We start from the raw sequence: 18,120 nt of genomic DNA on the forward strand, positions 1-18,120 counted from the left end.
CTGACCTCAGCTATAAGGGTCCAAAAAAAGTTTCTTAAAATGGCCATGACTCCGGTTCTAATTGTCAGAATTTAAAAAAAAAAACGTTTCTATAACTTTAGAATTTTTTACCTAACAAATTTAATTTCTTTACTTGCCATTTTTGATTTTTTCGCTTACCATTTTAGATTTTTTTTTCCTTATCATTTTGATACATTTAATTACCATTCCTGATTTTTTTACTTACCATTTTAGATTTTTCTACTTACCATTTTAGATTTTTCTACTTACCATTTTAAATTTTTCTACTTACCATTTTATATTGTTTCACTTACCATTTTAGATTTTTTTACTTACCATTTTTGATTTTTTTACTTACCATTGTGATTCGTTTACTTACCTTTTTATATTTTCTACTTACCATTCCTGATTCTTTTTACTTACCATTTTAGAGTTTTCTACTTACCATTTTAGATTTTTTTACTTACCACTTCAGATTTTTTTACTTACCATTTTAGATTTTTTTACTTACCATTTGTGATTTTTTTACTTACCATTTTACATTTTTTTACTTACCATTTTACATTTTTTACTTACCATTTCAGATTTTTTACTTACTATTTTAGATTTTTTTACTTACCGTTTTTCAATATTTTACTTACCAATTTTGATGTTCTACTTACCAATTTTGATTTTTTTCTTACCAATTTTTATATTTTACTTACCAATTTTTATGTTTTACTTACCAATTTTGAAGTTTTACTTACAAATTTTGAGTTTTTACTTACAAATTTTCATTTTTTACTTACCAATTTTGCATCTTTTACTTACCATTTTACCAAAATACTTACCATTCTGCTGCAGCCTTTTTTATATACTGGCTGATTCATTCAAACGTACTCTACCTCTAAAGTACTCCCATACCATTTACCATTTACTGGTTCTCAACCGATTTAACCCTCTAACGGTGTTTTCTTTAATACGCAAAAAAAGTTCTAAAACAATGTTTTCTAGGATAATTATGATCCAATAAAGTCGAAAAAACCATCCATTCTTCATTATCTTTTTTAGTTTAGGCGCTAAGTGAGAAAATATAAATTTTTTTTGAAACTCTTTTTGCTTATAAAATTCACACTTTTAGTTTTCTCAAATTTTTTAAATAAAATATACAAAGTAGAATGACATATCTTTCATTAAAAAATAAATTTATTTTAGTCAGATAGCTTTAAATCGGTATTTTTATGGAAATTGGAAATGAGTTTTTTTCCACAAATATTTTTTGTTGCTTTTTCTCTGACCTGTCACACAAAACTGGGAATAGCAACAAAACGAAGAGTCAAAATGAGTTCAAACTTTTAAGAGATGTTTATGAGACTATTACCGAGGACACTATAGGACTTTTAAATAAATAAAACCTTTATTGTCGCTGTAAATGTGATTTTTGTGAAGACCGCCTGGAGGCGGTCTTACCCGTTAGAGGGTTAAACCATTTTATAAAGCACTCAAAATACACTCCAACATAGCTTAAAAGTAACAGAATTAATTTCAGATAAAAAGGGACAGATAATCCTAACCGGCTTATGTAGGTGAGATTCTTAACGTGAGCTAACTCTGAGTGCATGCAAATTCGATTTAGAGCTGAAGTTGGTAGACGCCATTCAGTTATCTTGAATCAAATTCGTGAAATTATACAAATTTTGTATTTAAACCAAAATATCAAGGATTTGGATGAATTGGCACAAAAGTGATATATGGGTGAAATGTAGACCAGAATGTTCTCTATAATTTTGCCGTAGAACTTGAACTCATCGATTACTCAGAAGCCAAGATAAGCGAGGTTTTTTGTTTCTTAACTCGTTTTTTCATCCAGAGTGCCCCAAGTAGTCATTTGTTGAACTTCAACTATATCAAAGAATTGTTGTATTTTGCGGGACTTTCCATTTAAACCCCTATTTTAAGTGTCTTGGTGGAGTAGAGGCAGTCAAATTGGCATCTGAGTGATTTCAAAGCGTTATTATGGGAAAAATCAATTTTTTCACACTTAAACGGCAAAATCGGAGTGATAGCGTAGTCTGATTGGAAAATGATGTATGGACGAAATGTACAGACAAATATCCTCAACAATTATGTCGAAGTAATCATCAAAATCGGTTAAGCACGTGTCGAGATAATTGAGGTTATGTGATATTGAAATTGGGTTTTCAACTGTGGCGCCCCTGGTGTTGGTCCCACGAAGTACAAATGTTTTAGAAAGTTGTAGCATTTTGTGAGATCTTTCGTTTAAGCCCTCATTCATCAAAATCTGTCACATAGAACCGGAGATATGTTTTTTTGAATTTTGTGAACTTTGACCCCTCATATCTCCGGTTCTATTGAAACCACAGCGCGCATACGCACCATTTTGGAAACGTCCTAGACTGGACTACAACATACTAAAATTTCATTAACTTGCACAATGCCGTTTTTGAGAAAAGTGACTTTGAATTTCGATGAATTTTGACGCTATCACAGCGCCACCTGTGGTGACTTTTTGAACTTCCATCTGAAAGTGCTCATTGAGACGAAACCAAAAAGGTAAAATTTAGGTCGTTATGTTAGTTAGAACCGGAGATAGAGGCCGGTCAATGTTCGAACTTTGACCCCTTATAGCTCGGGTCAGGGGTTTTACATCGACTTAAGGTTTTTTTTGTTTGATAGGTATAATCAACGGCTACAACATACTAAAATTTCAGCCCGATGCACAATGGAATTTTTGAGTTATTTAACTTATAAGATTTAAAAATTTTCTTTTTAATAATAGCGCCCCTAGCGGTGGTTTTATGAACTTGCGATGTTAGAAGGGGAAGTGGCATTTCACGAGAGCTTTCCAAAAAGTCCTCACTTTTTAAATTCTGACAATTAGAACCGGAGTTATGGCCATTTTAAGAAATTTTTTTTGGACCCTTATAGCTCGGGTCAGGGGGGTCGGAGGACCTTAAGTTGGGTATTGATGGAAAGCTCTAAGGCCCAGCTATAACATACTAAAATTTGAGCCCGCTCGATGCCATAGGAGCGGAGCTATTGAGAAAACAAAAAAAGGGGGGTCTTCAAAATGGGGGAAGGAGGGGTGGGGGGTGGGTGGTCAATGCACCAAGTTGCAATTTTCACCCGATATATAACCTTTGCCGAAAACCGCAAGTCGATATCTTTTTTAGTTTAGGAGCTATTAAGCTCCAAAGAGCGGCCGGCCGGCCGGCCGGGAACGTAAAAGGGACAGATAATCCTAACCGGCTTATGTAGGTGAGATTCTTAACGTGAGCTAACTCGGAGTGCATGCAAATTCGATTTGGAGCTGAAGTTGGGAGACGCCATTCAGTTATCTTGAATCAAATTCGTGAAATTATACAAGTTTTGTATTTGAACCAAAATGTCAAGGATTTGGATGAACTGACAGAAAAGTGTTATATGGGTGAAATGTAGACCAGAATGTTCTCTATAATTTTGCCGTAGAACTTGAACTCATCGATTACTCAGAAGCCAAGATAAGCGAGGTTTTTTGTTTCTTAACTCGTTTTTTCATCCAGAGTGCCCCAAGTAGTCATTTGTTGAACTTCAACTATATCAAAGAATTGTTGTATTTTGCGGGACTTTCCATTTAAACCCCTATTTTAAGTGTCTTGGTGGAGTAGAGGCAGTCAAATTGGCATCTGAGTGATTTCAAAGCGTTATTATGGGAAAAATCAATTTTTTCACACTTAAACGGCAAAATCGGAGTGATAGCGTAGTCTGATTGGAAAATGATGTATGGACGAAATGTACAGACAAATATCCTCTACAATTATGTCGAAGTAATCATCAAAATCGGTTAAGCACGTGTCGAGATAATTGAGGTTATGTGATATTGAAATTGGGTTTTCAACTGTGGCGCCCCTGGTGTTGGTCCCACGAAGTTCAAATATTTAAGAAAGTTGTAGCATTTGGTGAGATCTTTCGTTTAAGCCCTCATTCATCAAAATCGGTCACATAGAACCGGAGATATGATTTTTTGAATTTCGTGAACTTTGACCCCTCATATCTCCGGTTCTATTGAAACCACAGCGCACATACGCACCATTTTGGAAACGTCCTAAACTGGACTACAACATACTAAAATTTCATTAACTTGCACAATGCCGTTTTTGAGAAAAGTGACTTTGAATTTCGATGAATTTTGACGCTATCACAGCGCCACCTGTGGTGACTTTTTGAACTTCCATCTGAAAGTGCTCATTGAGACGAAACCAAAAAGGTAAAATTTAGGTCGCTATGTTAGTTAGAACCGGAGATAGAGGCCGGTCAATATTCGAACTTTGACCCCTTATAGCTCGGGTCAGGGGTTATGGATCGACTTAAGGTTTTTTTTGTTTGATAGGTATAATCAACGGCTACAACATACTAAAATTTCAGCCCGATGCACAATGGAATTTTTGAGTTATTTAACTTATAAGATTTAAAAATTTTCTTTTTAATAATAGCGCCCCTAGCGGTGGTTTTATGAACTTGCGATGTTAGAAGGGGAAGTGGCATTTCATGAGAGCTTTCCAAAAAGCCCTCACTTTTTAAATTCTGACAATTAGAACCGGAGTTATGGCCATTTTAAGAATTTTTTTTTGGACCCTTATAGCTCGGGTCAGAGGGGTCGGGGGACCTTAAGTTTGGTATTGATGGAAAGCTCTAAGGCCCAGCTATAACATACTAAAATTTGAGCCCGATCGATGCCATAGGGGCGGAGATATTGAGAAAACAAAAAAAAGGGGGTCTTCAAAATGGGGGAAGGAGGGGTGGGGGGTGGGGGGTCAATGCACCAAGTTGCAATTTTCACCCGATATATAACCTTTGCCGAAAACCGCAAGTCGATATCTTTTTTAGTTTAGGAGCTATTAAGCTCCAAAGAGCGGCCGGCCGGCCGGGAACGTAAAATAGCCACATATATATTCGTGATCAGGAAGTGGCGAAACACATTTTGGCCAAGTTTGAGGTCGATCGGACGACATGAAATTTTGTTAGGATTATAGTAGGTGAGATTGTTAAGAATCTCACCTAATTAATTATAGGTACTTAATCGGTTCATTACCGGTTCACAACAAATTTAAACCATTTCAGACTTGTCACAAATTCCAAGACCTTTAGAATGAGCCGAAACATAGTAACATTCGGTTGAGCAATGCGCTCTCTATAGCCTTTTTAACTTCTGACCTCGATGATTCACCAGTATTTTCGTATGTGGACGAATGTCTGCCTAAGTAACTTCTAAAAAAAATATCCAAAAAATAACATGATATTGATTGGAAAGGGCTGGGGGGGGGGGGGGGTAAATAAGGGACATGTGAATGGTTCCAGTCCAGGTTCAGAGTCGATTCACAGGGTGTCCCCCGACAGTCGCAAGTTTCTATTTTTAACCGCTTGGCTTCTAGGCGTAGTAACGGCCGAACCAACAGATGAACAAACAGCGTGACGTTATTTCTCAGAAATCGTTTAAAAATCGAAGATATGTTGCGAAAAGGTATCCGAGAAAAAGGGCGGGTGTTGGAGTATTGAAGTTTTGGGAGATGAAACAATCAAGGAATTGTATATATACTGGTTTCTCTATAGAGTTCGAGCTGTAATAAAAGAAGTTTGAGGCTAATGTAGAGGAAGCACGTCGTGGAAAGTGACTAGATGCAGTTTTAGTGGTTCAAGTAATAAATTTTTAATTTGTCATCTTCACACAACCGGGAAAATCACAAATGAGTCAAACTTTCATAGAATCCCAGGTGTTTTTGCCAATGCTTCCACCTCGATCAAACACAAATCCTAGAAGAGTCCTTCGTGTTCGCTGTTGTGTCTTCATTCGGTAGCAGATGCAGAAAAATTGCAAAAACTTTGCCATTCTGTGCTTAACTCTCCTATCGTACGTGAAAATGTACCGCACATCTAGTACTCCGGAGCAAAAAAAGAGTTCTCTACACATATTCCCAGTACAAAAATGCCAGCAGAACTAGCTTGACAAATTGATTTCCACCCAGATTCTCCCGCCAAAAATTCTTCATTTGCATTCAACGCCGAATGAGAGACGGGAAATATTTCGAATTTTTCATACACGTAAATCATGACAATTTTCCATAGGAGAATACATTGTATAATGGAATAATGGGGAATAAAAGAGATTTTTCTATCAGGGAAAATACCATTGAAGAATGACGAGTGACATTCGTGAAAATGGGGGAAAAATTCAGGAGAAAATATTCAATTTTGGAGGAGATTTGGTAGAGAATGTTAAATTGAGAGATATATTGTGTCTCTATTTTGTCAATAAATCAAGAGAAGTAGCTAAAACTTTCGATAAAATTTGAGGTAAATTCCAGCAACAATTTGTTAGAAACCGTCAATTTCCATGATAGTTTACTACACATTTTATAAAACATAATAGAAAAAAACTTTTGAGAAAAAATTTTAGGTATTACCTAGACCCCTGTTAAATAGGCTCCTAACCTAATTCAAATGCAAAATGTTTTTTAAAATATTTAACTACCAAAATTAAAAATTGCATAATAGAGTTTCCCTTATGCAAAACGAGTTTTCGATTTTTTCTGTTTGAAGACAAAGGAACGACTAACCTTCCTGAAATTTTTGGTAAACATTTATTGCAGTATTCAATGGGCACTCAATGGGTTAAGTGGTTATTATTATTAATCGTATCGAGATATTTATTACAAGGTAATCATTTTTAGAATGTCATATCCCGTGTTGGAAGAATCTGCTAAGTCCATTGTAGACCGCCCAGGAGCGCCTTCCCGTAGTGTGGTGAATGCTTCTTCCATGCTCCCGGAGTTGTTGGGCGAGGCGGTGCATTATATTACGTTATTGTACATGTGAAAATTGTCTAAATCAGACATTCAGATCTTTGCACTGGGCGGGACTCGAACTCACAATAGTGAATCGAGTCGGGGAATCGATCCGCCCAAGAGCTAACTTCACTAAAAATCATCATGAACCCCTACCTTGGAATTTTTTTAATTTTTTAAAAAAGGCAAAATTTGCTCTAAAAATCGCAATTCTTAAAATTTCTCAATGAAAATCACATTAGAATACTTCAAATAATTCCACTAATCAAATAATATCATTAGTTGAATTTTTTTTGGAAAAATTTTCACCAAAAATCATCATGAACCCCTTGGGAGTTTTTTAATGTTTTAAAAAAGGCAAAGTCTGCTCTAAAAATCGCAATTCTTAAAATTTCTCAATAAAAATCACATTAGAATACTTCAAATAATTCCACTAATCAAGTATCATTAGTTGAAATTTTTTTTTGGAAAAATTTTCACCAAAAATCATCATGAAAAAGTCATTTTACAAATTAGAAAATTCGCCTTTTGCTTACACTACACTTACCACACTATATTTTATGAGTGAATAAAATATTTTATAAGTCCACTGAAGAAGACCCACATCAAGTTTCGAAAGTTTTGACGAAAATTCCAAGTCTTTTAATTTGATGAGAAACGAATTCTCTGGCGATCACAAGAAAGTTGCAACTTATGTAAGATTTTCTTTCATTCGAGCATTTACAGCATGACAGTATTATTCGAGCATGACATCCAAATTAGCAGCCCACGCTTGTCGATCTTCCGCCACTTCAGCAAGATGTTCGGGTTCGATCTCAAGGCGTTCCAATTCCAAGGCAAGATCCTGAATTTGATTCAAAAACCTTGTCCAAGGTCTGCCTCGAGACTAGAGGTCGACGCCTTCTCACAATGGCTTGCATAGCTTTTCTGGTTAAACTTTTTATGGCCATGCGCTGAGCATGTCCATACTATCGAAGTTGTGATCTCTCTGCTCGAAAAAGTAATTCCTCGACTCTTAACTCCTCACGAACGGCTATGTTCCTCACTCGATCTCGACGAGTGATTCCCTTAACTGCCCGGAGGTACCTCATCTCGGAAGGTTGTACTCAGGATTTTATACTTTCGGTCACTACCCAAATCTCATGACCGTAGGTGAGAATAGGAATGGATACAGAGGGCCAATTTTTGAAATTCTCACTCGCACCCGCGAGCTCTTTAGTGGCCGAGAGAAATTGACTCGCACACCCCGGAAATTCTTGAGTACGTGCAACGAGTACTTTATGTTATAAAGAAGTCGTTACATAAGGATTTGAATCTACGGGGTGTGCGAGTGGATTTCTCTCGGCCACTAAAGAGCTCGCGGGTGCGAGTGAGAGTTTCAAAAATTGGGCCTCAGCTTTGAAAACCGATAATTTAGCCGAACGGCTAAACTCGGCTTTCTGCCTCACGCTTCCGCCAAGCTCCCAGAAGTTTGACCGATACCATCAACTTCTAGCAACTTACATAATAAACTTTGCCGAAAACTTTTTCTGTTCTCTCTCCAGAAGCGTTTGCTCTCCGGATGGGAGACGGGACGGTCGGGACGTCCACAAAAATTGATTTTTGGTGCATATAATATTCGTGATCCAAAATTTGAGCCCGATCTGATGAGGTCGGATTTCACCTCGGACCATAAAAGCTGAGATTGTGAAGAATCTCAGCAAAAAGTAACAGAATCACGAGAAACAATTCCTCACACTCCATTTTGCTAAGGAAAAATATGCTCTGGATAGAAGGAATTGATTGAAAGCGAGTCTCGCAATAGCTAGAAAAATATCAGTGTAGAAGACATTCATTTCTTCAAGAGACTGCACAGAGTGAAATTTAAAGGAGGAAATATCGATTGACACTAATCTCAAATGGGGTGTTGTTGATGCTGAGGGTTGTACCAAAAAAAAAACACACACACACATACAAAAACAATTTTCTCAAATGACGAGTCGTTACATGCAAAATATTCGAAAACTATCGATTCTTTTTCACAGAATTTTTCCATTGGAATTTATAGCACAAGAAAATAAAAATGAAGGAGAAAAAAGGTTATTTCAAACTTACCATGATGAATGATTTCGCGAAGAGTGTTCTAATTTTTCCTTGGTGGCTCATTCATAGAAATTTGTTGTATAATTTTCAACATCCAAGGAGAAAACAATCACATTTTTCCCCGGAGAAATGTCCCGGGATAAATCGATACCTAACTCCTTATGCAGAAAGCATCGAAAACTGCAATTTTCATCTTTCACTAGCCACTTTATGCTCCAAATAGCATTTAGAGATCCCAATTTCCACAGAATTTCTTTAAAATGTTTCCAATTTGCCCTGTAAATAGAACAATAAGAAAAAATAGCATTAAATGCCTTTTTTGTCGAATTTCTTAATTACTCCTGCCGTTTCGAAATACGAGTAAGTCGTACGTTTGGGGATACACTAGGAATGGTTTCAGGGAATAGTTCTGTTATTTGCAAATACAAGTATATTAAGTATGAACTATCTTCCACGTTCAGGGATAATATGAGGATCCTATTACGATGGTAATTTGGGGAATCGATATGTTGAAGTTGCCCATTTTTCGCGTATTTTTCAAAGAGCTCCGGTAGATGGTAAATTACTAAAAATGGACTGTGATGATTAACATTACAGGCTAAAATTTGTTCTAAATTTTTAGTATGCACAAGTAGAACTCAAAAGTTATTACCGATATGGCATTTTTTGTTGCCCAAATTTTGCAGAATGAGCAATAAAAAGAACATACTTTTTATGTATTCGAATATCTGGGTGCTAAATGGTTAGAGATAGGGACTTGGGGCCTTCCACGGACCCACTCCCATAAGTTGACACTGGTAGTATTATTATGTCCGTTTGGGCTCATTGGAGAGGCCTTGGAATTTCTAAGAAGACTGACTAGTTCCAATCGGTTATGAACCGGTTTATAACCGATAACTTATTTTTATCAGAAAATCAATTTTATTGCTCCTAAGACATTTTGTGCGATCTTATGTGTGATTTAAATCGGTTGTGAGCAATTAAATTTTAAGTATGGGTGTTTAAGTATAGGTGTTTAAAATATTAACGAAACCAACGAAACACTAGTACTACTCTATTGTAATTATTTCTGAAGGAAGTTGTACAGAAGTGACTCTTAGGGATGTGTAGTATCATTCAATTTTATCTCTTACTAGGAAAATGGCGCGGAAAAGAAACGCGTGTGTGTGGATTAATTTTCATCATGAGAAAATTAGGTGAGATTTTGCTCAATTTCATTTCTCCATCTGGTTCACTCATTCTGTTCGAGAACACTCACACTCACACGACATCGCGGGGTGGTTTTTAACCCCAGAAACATTTTCGTCTTTCTATGCATTGTAGAATTATTTTATTAAGACAATAGTATAGAATCACGTGTTCTTAAATGTAGGGGAGACCGGGGAGGTTTGGGACAGGGGTAGTGTGGGACAAGGTGATTTTTTCATTATTTTTTGAAATAAATGGGATTTAATCACTACTGAATCGTAAGCAATATTAAGATGTATCTTGACTAAAAGAATTGATATCCTCAGTTTTATTGTTTTATTTCTATGAACACTTTCTTAAAAATTGATAAAAATTGTATTTTTTCATTTCTCAGCTTTGCTCTTTGTATTTTAAATCAGCGATATATAATAAAAACTTTTTTATCTCATTAGCTAGCAGTGTAATCTGGGAACATATTTTTAAAAACAAAGTTTCCGTGATCATACACTCTTGTTTTTTACTTAAAGGTTTTAAAGACCAAAACTACACGCGGGGATGTTTGGGATACCTGAAAGGGGATGAATTTTCGACAAGATTGTAGGTGGCGTGCAATTTTTTATTGTCAAAATGGAGAGTAATGCCCAGTTTCTACTGGAAATTTACCTCTTGTGCAAACTTTACCAGTTAAGCAGCTGTTTACAGGGACAATTAAACCATCAATGTCTTGCGAATCAATAATTTATTCTCTAAAGGATATTCGACCTTTGCTCAATCCCGTTAAAAACTATTTTCTCGAAAATTTCTCGAGCAAATATCCTCTACAATTCTCACAAGTTCTCCAGAAAAGGCAAGACGAGAGCTTTTTCAGAGAAATAAGGAAAAAAACAGGTAACATGCAGTTGTCGTAAAATCAAACAAGAATCCGTCAATGAGTTCAAAACTAAAAGTTGCAAGAAAATCTACTCGTGAGAGGATTTTATAATCAAGATTGCAATATATAGAATAAAATAAACAAAGAAAGGTAGATGGAAAATAATAAGAAAATACTTTAAATAACTGATTGACAATAAATGACTCTACTACTGTACAAATTAAATTGATATTAATTTCTAAGTAAGAAATAAAAGATTAAACATTTTTATTTCTGTTAGAAATATTCTTAATCTAGTACTTAAACTTAATAAACGTGCTCCAATAATGCGAATTATGCGAGAAAAAATGCGTCCCAAACATCCCCTCTTGCGTCCCATACTGCCCCACATCGGGGAGGTTTGGGACAAAGCGTCAAGTTAAATGTTTTATCTTCTCCAAGAAAACTCAGTTGTTTTCCAAGTTCTATCGAGTACTTTTTATAATGTCAATACCCATAAGTATCCGATAGACCGCATAAAATTGTAATACACTATCGTGATTTTTTGAAATACTGTCTCAAAGTCAAAACATGACAAAAAGTCCCAAACCTCCCCGGTCTCGCCTAAATGCAAACCTATTATAAATCGTATTATGCATCGTTTTTATCTTCTTTTCTATGTTTTTTTCCTACTAGAGCACGCACGTGTGATATGGGAATAGAATTCAAAACCATTCTCTCTAACAAGCATTTTAGAACTTCTTTACAAAATCTTATAAAACTTTTAGATCCATAAAAAAGACTTTTGGTTTCTTGGGTACATTCCGTACATAATCCTACCCTTCCCAATCCCCTTTTGCTCTCAGGAAGATGAGAAAGCTAAACGTGTGACAGTCTTGAACGTGATATACATCCACTCAGGACAAATGGACATTTCTGTGTCCCCTGGAAGATGATGTAAGTGTCACAAAGCAATGAAATGTTGATTCACACTGTAGTAGATGGAATATACTCTTTTGCTCAGCGTCACATCATACACCACATATACATACATATTAACTTCCAATTATGATAATTGATAATAGAAGATTAATCTTTCCATAATCTAATTTGCTATCATAGAGACAATTATCTCTGGAAAATATTTCTATATGTCAAAAATTTTCTCGTCATTTTTTCTCTCTTTTACAAAATCAACCACGACTTACTCTCATTCCCAGTAATTTCCATAGAAAACAATAATTTTCTCTCGAAACTTTCCCTCAAAATCAACCACGACTTACTCTCATTTTTAGTAAATTTCCATAGAAAATAATAATTTTCTCTCGAAACTTTCCCTCAAATTTTCTGGAAACCAAAATTGGGATTAACCTGTCTCGCAAATCACGTAAGACTTCTAGTTTAGAGTCCATGTTCCACCCATGATTCAGGTGTGTAAATTAGATTTAATTATTTTAGCCCATAGAATTAGTTGGTAATATTTCTACATCTTCAAAATTACATTCCCAGATAGGGATCTCTGCACGTGAACAATACAACAGAAAAATGAGAGCGGTTTTCTAACGCGTCATGAGAATCCATTGGATGCTCGTCTATCATACCACGTCTTATTGGATATTAAACTCCTTTCAATCACATTTGGGATTTTACCTTATTTGGTCCTTCTCCCCTTTCACACTTCATTCTCATGACCCCCCCCCTTCCCGCCCCATTAAAACGTATCAAAAAGTAAGAGCAGAATGAAGTCTTCTGGTGTGATGAACTACAACAAGAGAGAGAATGTAAAATCCTTATGCAAAAATAATGCTCCATCAAAATTTGCATATGAAAAGTGGTGAAAGTATATGATAATTGTTTCTTTTTTTAAATAAAGTATTAATTTTAAACGTCACTTTACGGATATCATAAAAGTTTTAATTGTTAATAAGGGTGATGAATATAAGTTAAATCTTATGTAAAAAAAAACAAGTGGCAGGCCCAGATAAGCTTATAGTAGTTAAGATTCTTTACAAACAACCCCCGGAATGATTTTAATTTGGGATGCTTGCAACCTAGGATGCGTACAAATTAGGCTGTGAGTTTGATCTTGGGGTTAAGAATAGCGTCGAGCAAATTGTTTTTGGCGCCAAGATTAGATAAAATTGGCTCGACGCGATTCTCTATCCCCAAAATCCAACTCACAGCTGAATTTGTACACATCGCTCCTTGTAAATTACAAGGGGCCAACTCACTTTTTGGTGATTTTGAGGTTTTAATGCACTCAGACAGAGAATTTAATAAAATTTCAGATGATATGAGTCAATCAATTTCGTTATTAGAAAAGTTTTTCAAAATTTTACTCTTTATGATTGCTTGCGCGGTTTTATTTGAAGTCAAGGGGCACAAAATAGATTTATCGTTCAAATTTTTGTGAAACAAGGGACTAACTCAAGCAAGTTGATCCTCTTTCATTCTAATTTCATGAAAATTTGCGCATCATTTAGAATGACAAAGAGCTAACTCATAAAAAAACATATTTTGAAAGTTAAAAATATGTATGTTTCGATGTTTATAATAATGCTCATACAAATAGAAAAGAATTAAATTGTTTTTAATAACATACTTAATTGAGATAATTATTTATACAAAGTTGGATCTTTCATGCTGTCTCCTGAAAAATGGCTCAGATTGAGTTGTTCCCTTGTAATTTCCAAGGAGCGACATTAAGTTGCAAACACCCCGACTTGCACGCATTCCGAGATCACCTGTAAAGAATCTCAGCTACCATAAGCTTATCTGGGTTTTAATATTCTGAGACGTTTTACACAATAAAATTCTATGACATTCTGTGTAAATGCAAGACCATCTCTTTCTCTACATATTTTTTTTTTACTTTTTGTATCACCTTAATATCTTAAACACGTTTCTGAATTAATTTGTCGAAAATTCATGGCAAATTTTTAGAGTAAAAAAAATTATTAAAATATTTGTTGAATTTGAAATTGAGGGAATTTACTTAGGAGATAAATAACAATTTTCCTGTTTTACATTCAACGATATTTCTACATTTCGTATTTACTTTTGAAAATCTCCCAGTGCTAGTGAGGAAACCCAGAAACTTTCTCCTTTTTGAGGAATATAATTGTCTGTCCCTGGAAAAGTACAATATCTTATCAATTATTGATTATGTGTTTTCTCGAAAATTACCAGAAAGATTTTGAGGACGTAAGGGAAAAAATGAGAAAGAGTTGGGAAAAAAATGAGAGAAGAAGAGCACGACGTTCAGTTGCTTCTTATTTACATTACCCATCTTATAATGCTTTTCTCAGTTCTTGTTCCCTAAGTGTGGGATTCCTATCCCCTGTCCCCCGAAATCTCTATTTCAGGGCAGGAGAGATAGACTTGGCGGTATGATAAGTAAACTGGGAATATGTGAGTCAATCTTGGGAGAAAATTTTCTCGGTTGCAAGTGTTCATCTGAAACATTATTGGAAATGATGAAAATGATGATAAATTGAGGAAGTGGCGTGAATGTGAGTAGATAGGTGAATGAAGGCTGAGAGGAAAATAAAAGATGAGAGACTATATGAGAAAATGAACTGGGATGTATAGAAAGAAAAAGGTCTGTGAACTTTTGTGTTATAGAATCACTGAATTCGGGTTTTTCGCTTTCTCTCATTTCCATATATCCTGACCTTCTATTACAAAGTCAGAAGAAATTTCCTATTACCTTCTCCAGGACCATGGAGACAAAACAAAAATGAAGCATAGAACTGAAGAGAAGGATAAGTATAATCGTGATGAATTTTCAGAAATGTTGATAAAAATTAAGTCGTGCGTTAAAAATATACATTCAATACGAAATGTTCAATATTTTCCCTTTTTTCCACATAGTTACTCCCCATCACAGTTCATCCCGACTTTCCCGACGAAGATTTATATTTTTACGAACTTAATCTCTGTTGAATTTTCCCTAATGTATTTTCCATCTGTTTCAATTTTGCAATTAAGCTTAAAAATGCTTCAAAAATTGTCCCACTCATTGCTCATTTTCTTTATCCTTTAATTTTGAATGGAAATGGAGGAGACAGGAAGAGCAAAAAGTAACAAATAATTAAAATATGCGACTTCCTTATTCGGGATCCAGAGTGAGAAAGTGCATTTTCATAAGAGAAAAATTCATGTGGTATGATTTAATAGGGAGAAATTAAATTTTTAAATTATTCCATTTCCCCAGTCACTCTCAACCATGTACAATTTTTTTATGAGATCAATTTCTGGAGAGGTTACAGTCATTTTCTTTCCCCCGGAAACACCCTATCCAGACATTCCCACACTCCCATCATTGCCTGTAGCCCGGCATCTGAGTTGGATAAATGAGGAAATTGCAATTCATTGTAGTAACATCTTCTGCTAGTGTCTTATATTGCATGTCGTCAGATGATGAGTAGAGTCATCATATATGTAGAATTATCTCTCGAATATGGTTTGCTAACCAGCCATAGAAATAAAGTAAAGAATAAAAGAATCACAATAAAATGACCTTTCCAAATCTGCATTAGGTTTTTTTATCTACTGCGATTAAAATTTGAGAACCATTTTTCCATGGGAAAATTCATTCGATTCCACGTTTTAAAACCAAACTGCAACTCCGGGATCACTCTATTCTTATCTGCCCAGGTAATAACTCACTAAAATCATTTTTTTTATAAAATTTTGCCGAGAACGGATAAAAGACTTTTACTGGTAAAAAAGGTGGATCATTTTGATTAATTCGCGATCCTTTTGATGAATCATATGATCCATCATTTCCAATGTTTCATTTCGATCCTTTTTTTAAAAGATCATTTTGATCCATTGCAAAAGAATTAAATTTTGATATTTTGAATGGTTCACTTTGAGGAGCTTTTCAATGGATCAGTGAGTGATACTCTAAAATAGATCAAATGGAACTTTTAAAGGATGACTTTTTAATCTTTTTTAAATGTAATGCATTTGCCCTTCAAAACAAATTAAAAGACAAACATATTATTATTGTCCTGCAAATGATTTTTTTATTCCTATATGTTTTTACCATTTACAGTTATAACATCAATTTTTTTTACTTGTTAATACTTTTTTGACAAGGGATTTTTTTTGTTAAATATTAAGTTACTGATATATTCAGTTCATTTGGAAAATTTGAATTATTTATGAATTTTAATTCAAATTGACGTATATTTTTAGTTTAAATAGAAATTCTAGAAGAACCATTTTTCAAAAGATTTTTTTTAACCGATATTCTGTGCATTTGTAGCGGAAACGCTCATTATTATTATAAAATTGTCTTCCCTATTCCTATTTTTATATTATGTATTTATATTTGTAGGAATCAAAGTGGAGCACTCGTTTTGGTGGGAAATTCACATGTAATAAAAGCGAGTGCGACCCACTAAAATTCGGAGTTGTACTGCATAATTAACAATAAATGCATCTAATTGCAACACATTCTCTTTTTTTATGATAGATTTAGGACGCAAGAAATTCGTCGGTAATCCCTGAAAAAAAAAAAGAAAAGCTATGAAATATTTCCAGATATGCGATTCTAAATGTTCCGAAGCGAGAACGTAGAGCAAAAAAAACATATTTTACACAATGAAAATCTAAGGATTTTTTTCACTATTTGATCAACAGAAAGTTCGCTCTTGCAAAAGATCTCTTTCCGGAGGTAGAACACCGACAAAATTACTTAAAATTGTACAAATACGTGCAACTGTGTATTATTTTATTTTCACTTTTTTCTACTCACTTTTGGCAAATTTTTCAAGTTTTCACAAGTCTCCAAACTTAATCCTTTTTTACCTATAACATTATAATTTGTAGAAAAGAGCCACTGAATACCTAAAAGGACACAAATTACACGACAAGCGAACCCCGTTTTATTTATGCGCTCAGCGAGTCTCACTCAGTGACTGTCACTGACGTCGCTGAGCGCCTGAATCGCAATCTTCGCCTGATTTATAACCTTCGGGGAAAGTTTTTTAGGTACCCACATATTCGTGATCAGGAAGTGGAGCAACACATTTTAAATTTGAGCCCGATCGGATCCGCTTTTTTTAATTTACTTGTTTTAATCGTTTTATAAATAAAATTTAACATTTTACCATTGTTAAAACTTATGTATATGGTAATTTATCTGATTTCAAAGTATTAAATTGAGTAGTTTAGATATACTAGTTATACTGATCAAATTTAAGTTTTTAATTCAGTACAGTAGAGTCCCGCTATAGGCCATCGCTCTATAATCCACAATTTATCGACCGTTGATTTCAAAACACTGATTTTAAGTTAGGTTATGTTTTTTAGCACGCGACATGCAATGTTGTCATAATTATTTTAATATTTTTGGCAAATTTTATTGAGTAGTTGTGATAATTGTAACCCATAATGAAGAGAGCGAGGACAAATACCACAATCGCAAAGAAAGTGAAAGCCGTCGAGCAATTTCAATACTAAAAGTCGTTGAAAATTTTAAAAATGACATGGACTATAGTGCGACCCAAGTATCAAATCTGGAACCAAATATGGACTATAGCGAGGCTCTACTGTACTAAACTTTAATTTCCCAAATTAAACGGAATGCATATATAAGCCTTTTTGGTCATTAAAAAATCATTTTGCTCTGGATATCAGAAAATCTTTAAAAATTTCTAAATCTTAGAGAAAAAAAATCACGCTGAATTACTTGTCGTTGCAGAAAGAATAAAAAATACTAATCTTATTTCTTGAGTACTCCCCTGGCCAGATAAAACTCCCTGCTATCTCTTTCCCACATGAAAAACTCAAACACACTCACCTGATGAATTAATGTTATTCTCCACACATTGAATTAAAGAAGCGGCCAGCACACCTGTCCAAATTCACTCTCCCAAAAATTTCTTTTCTTCACGTCTCATGTTCAGCGTCACAGATTATTCGATATTAGGAGAACCATTTCAACACTTTCTCCATCTTTAAAATCGTCCTTTGGCCATTGTTTGAAGATCGTTGTCCTTAGGACAACATTTTGAGAACTCAATTATTAGCTTCACCTTACTCCAAAGAATCTTGCAGGCATTTATGCGACACATCGACGTCATCAATAATTTTGTTGAACTCCCTGGACAGTCTCGCACACATTTCTACCAATTATTATTCGGGTTTCAATGTATGGCCCTGTAG

General features: G+C 34.8%; 1 protein-coding gene across 3 annotated transcripts in view; it reads right to left on the reverse strand.

Annotated features, from left to right (window-relative positions):
* The window catches only part of LOC129800896 (uncharacterized), a 103,177-nt gene that overhangs the window by 75,449 nt on the left and 9,608 nt on the right, over positions 1-18,120 (reverse strand). For 2 of the 3 annotated variants that reach the window (XM_055845632.1, XM_055845630.1), the window contains exons 2-3: positions 17,756-18,114; positions 8,916-9,179 (exon numbers count right to left, since the gene is read on the reverse strand). In XM_055845632.1, the coding sequence (XP_055701607.1) occupies positions 8,916-8,966 (51 nt within the window). In that variant the 5' untranslated portion in view covers positions 8,967-9,179; positions 17,756-18,114. The remainder of the gene's footprint in view (positions 1-8,915; positions 9,180-17,755; positions 18,115-18,120) is intronic. The other variant, XM_055845629.1, reaches the window with a different exon arrangement.

The sequence above is a fragment of the Phlebotomus papatasi genome, chromosome 2, assembly GCF_024763615.1.
Source record: "Phlebotomus papatasi isolate M1 chromosome 2, Ppap_2.1, whole genome shotgun sequence".
Lineage (NCBI taxonomy): Eukaryota > Metazoa > Arthropoda > Insecta > Diptera > Psychodidae > Phlebotomus > Phlebotomus papatasi.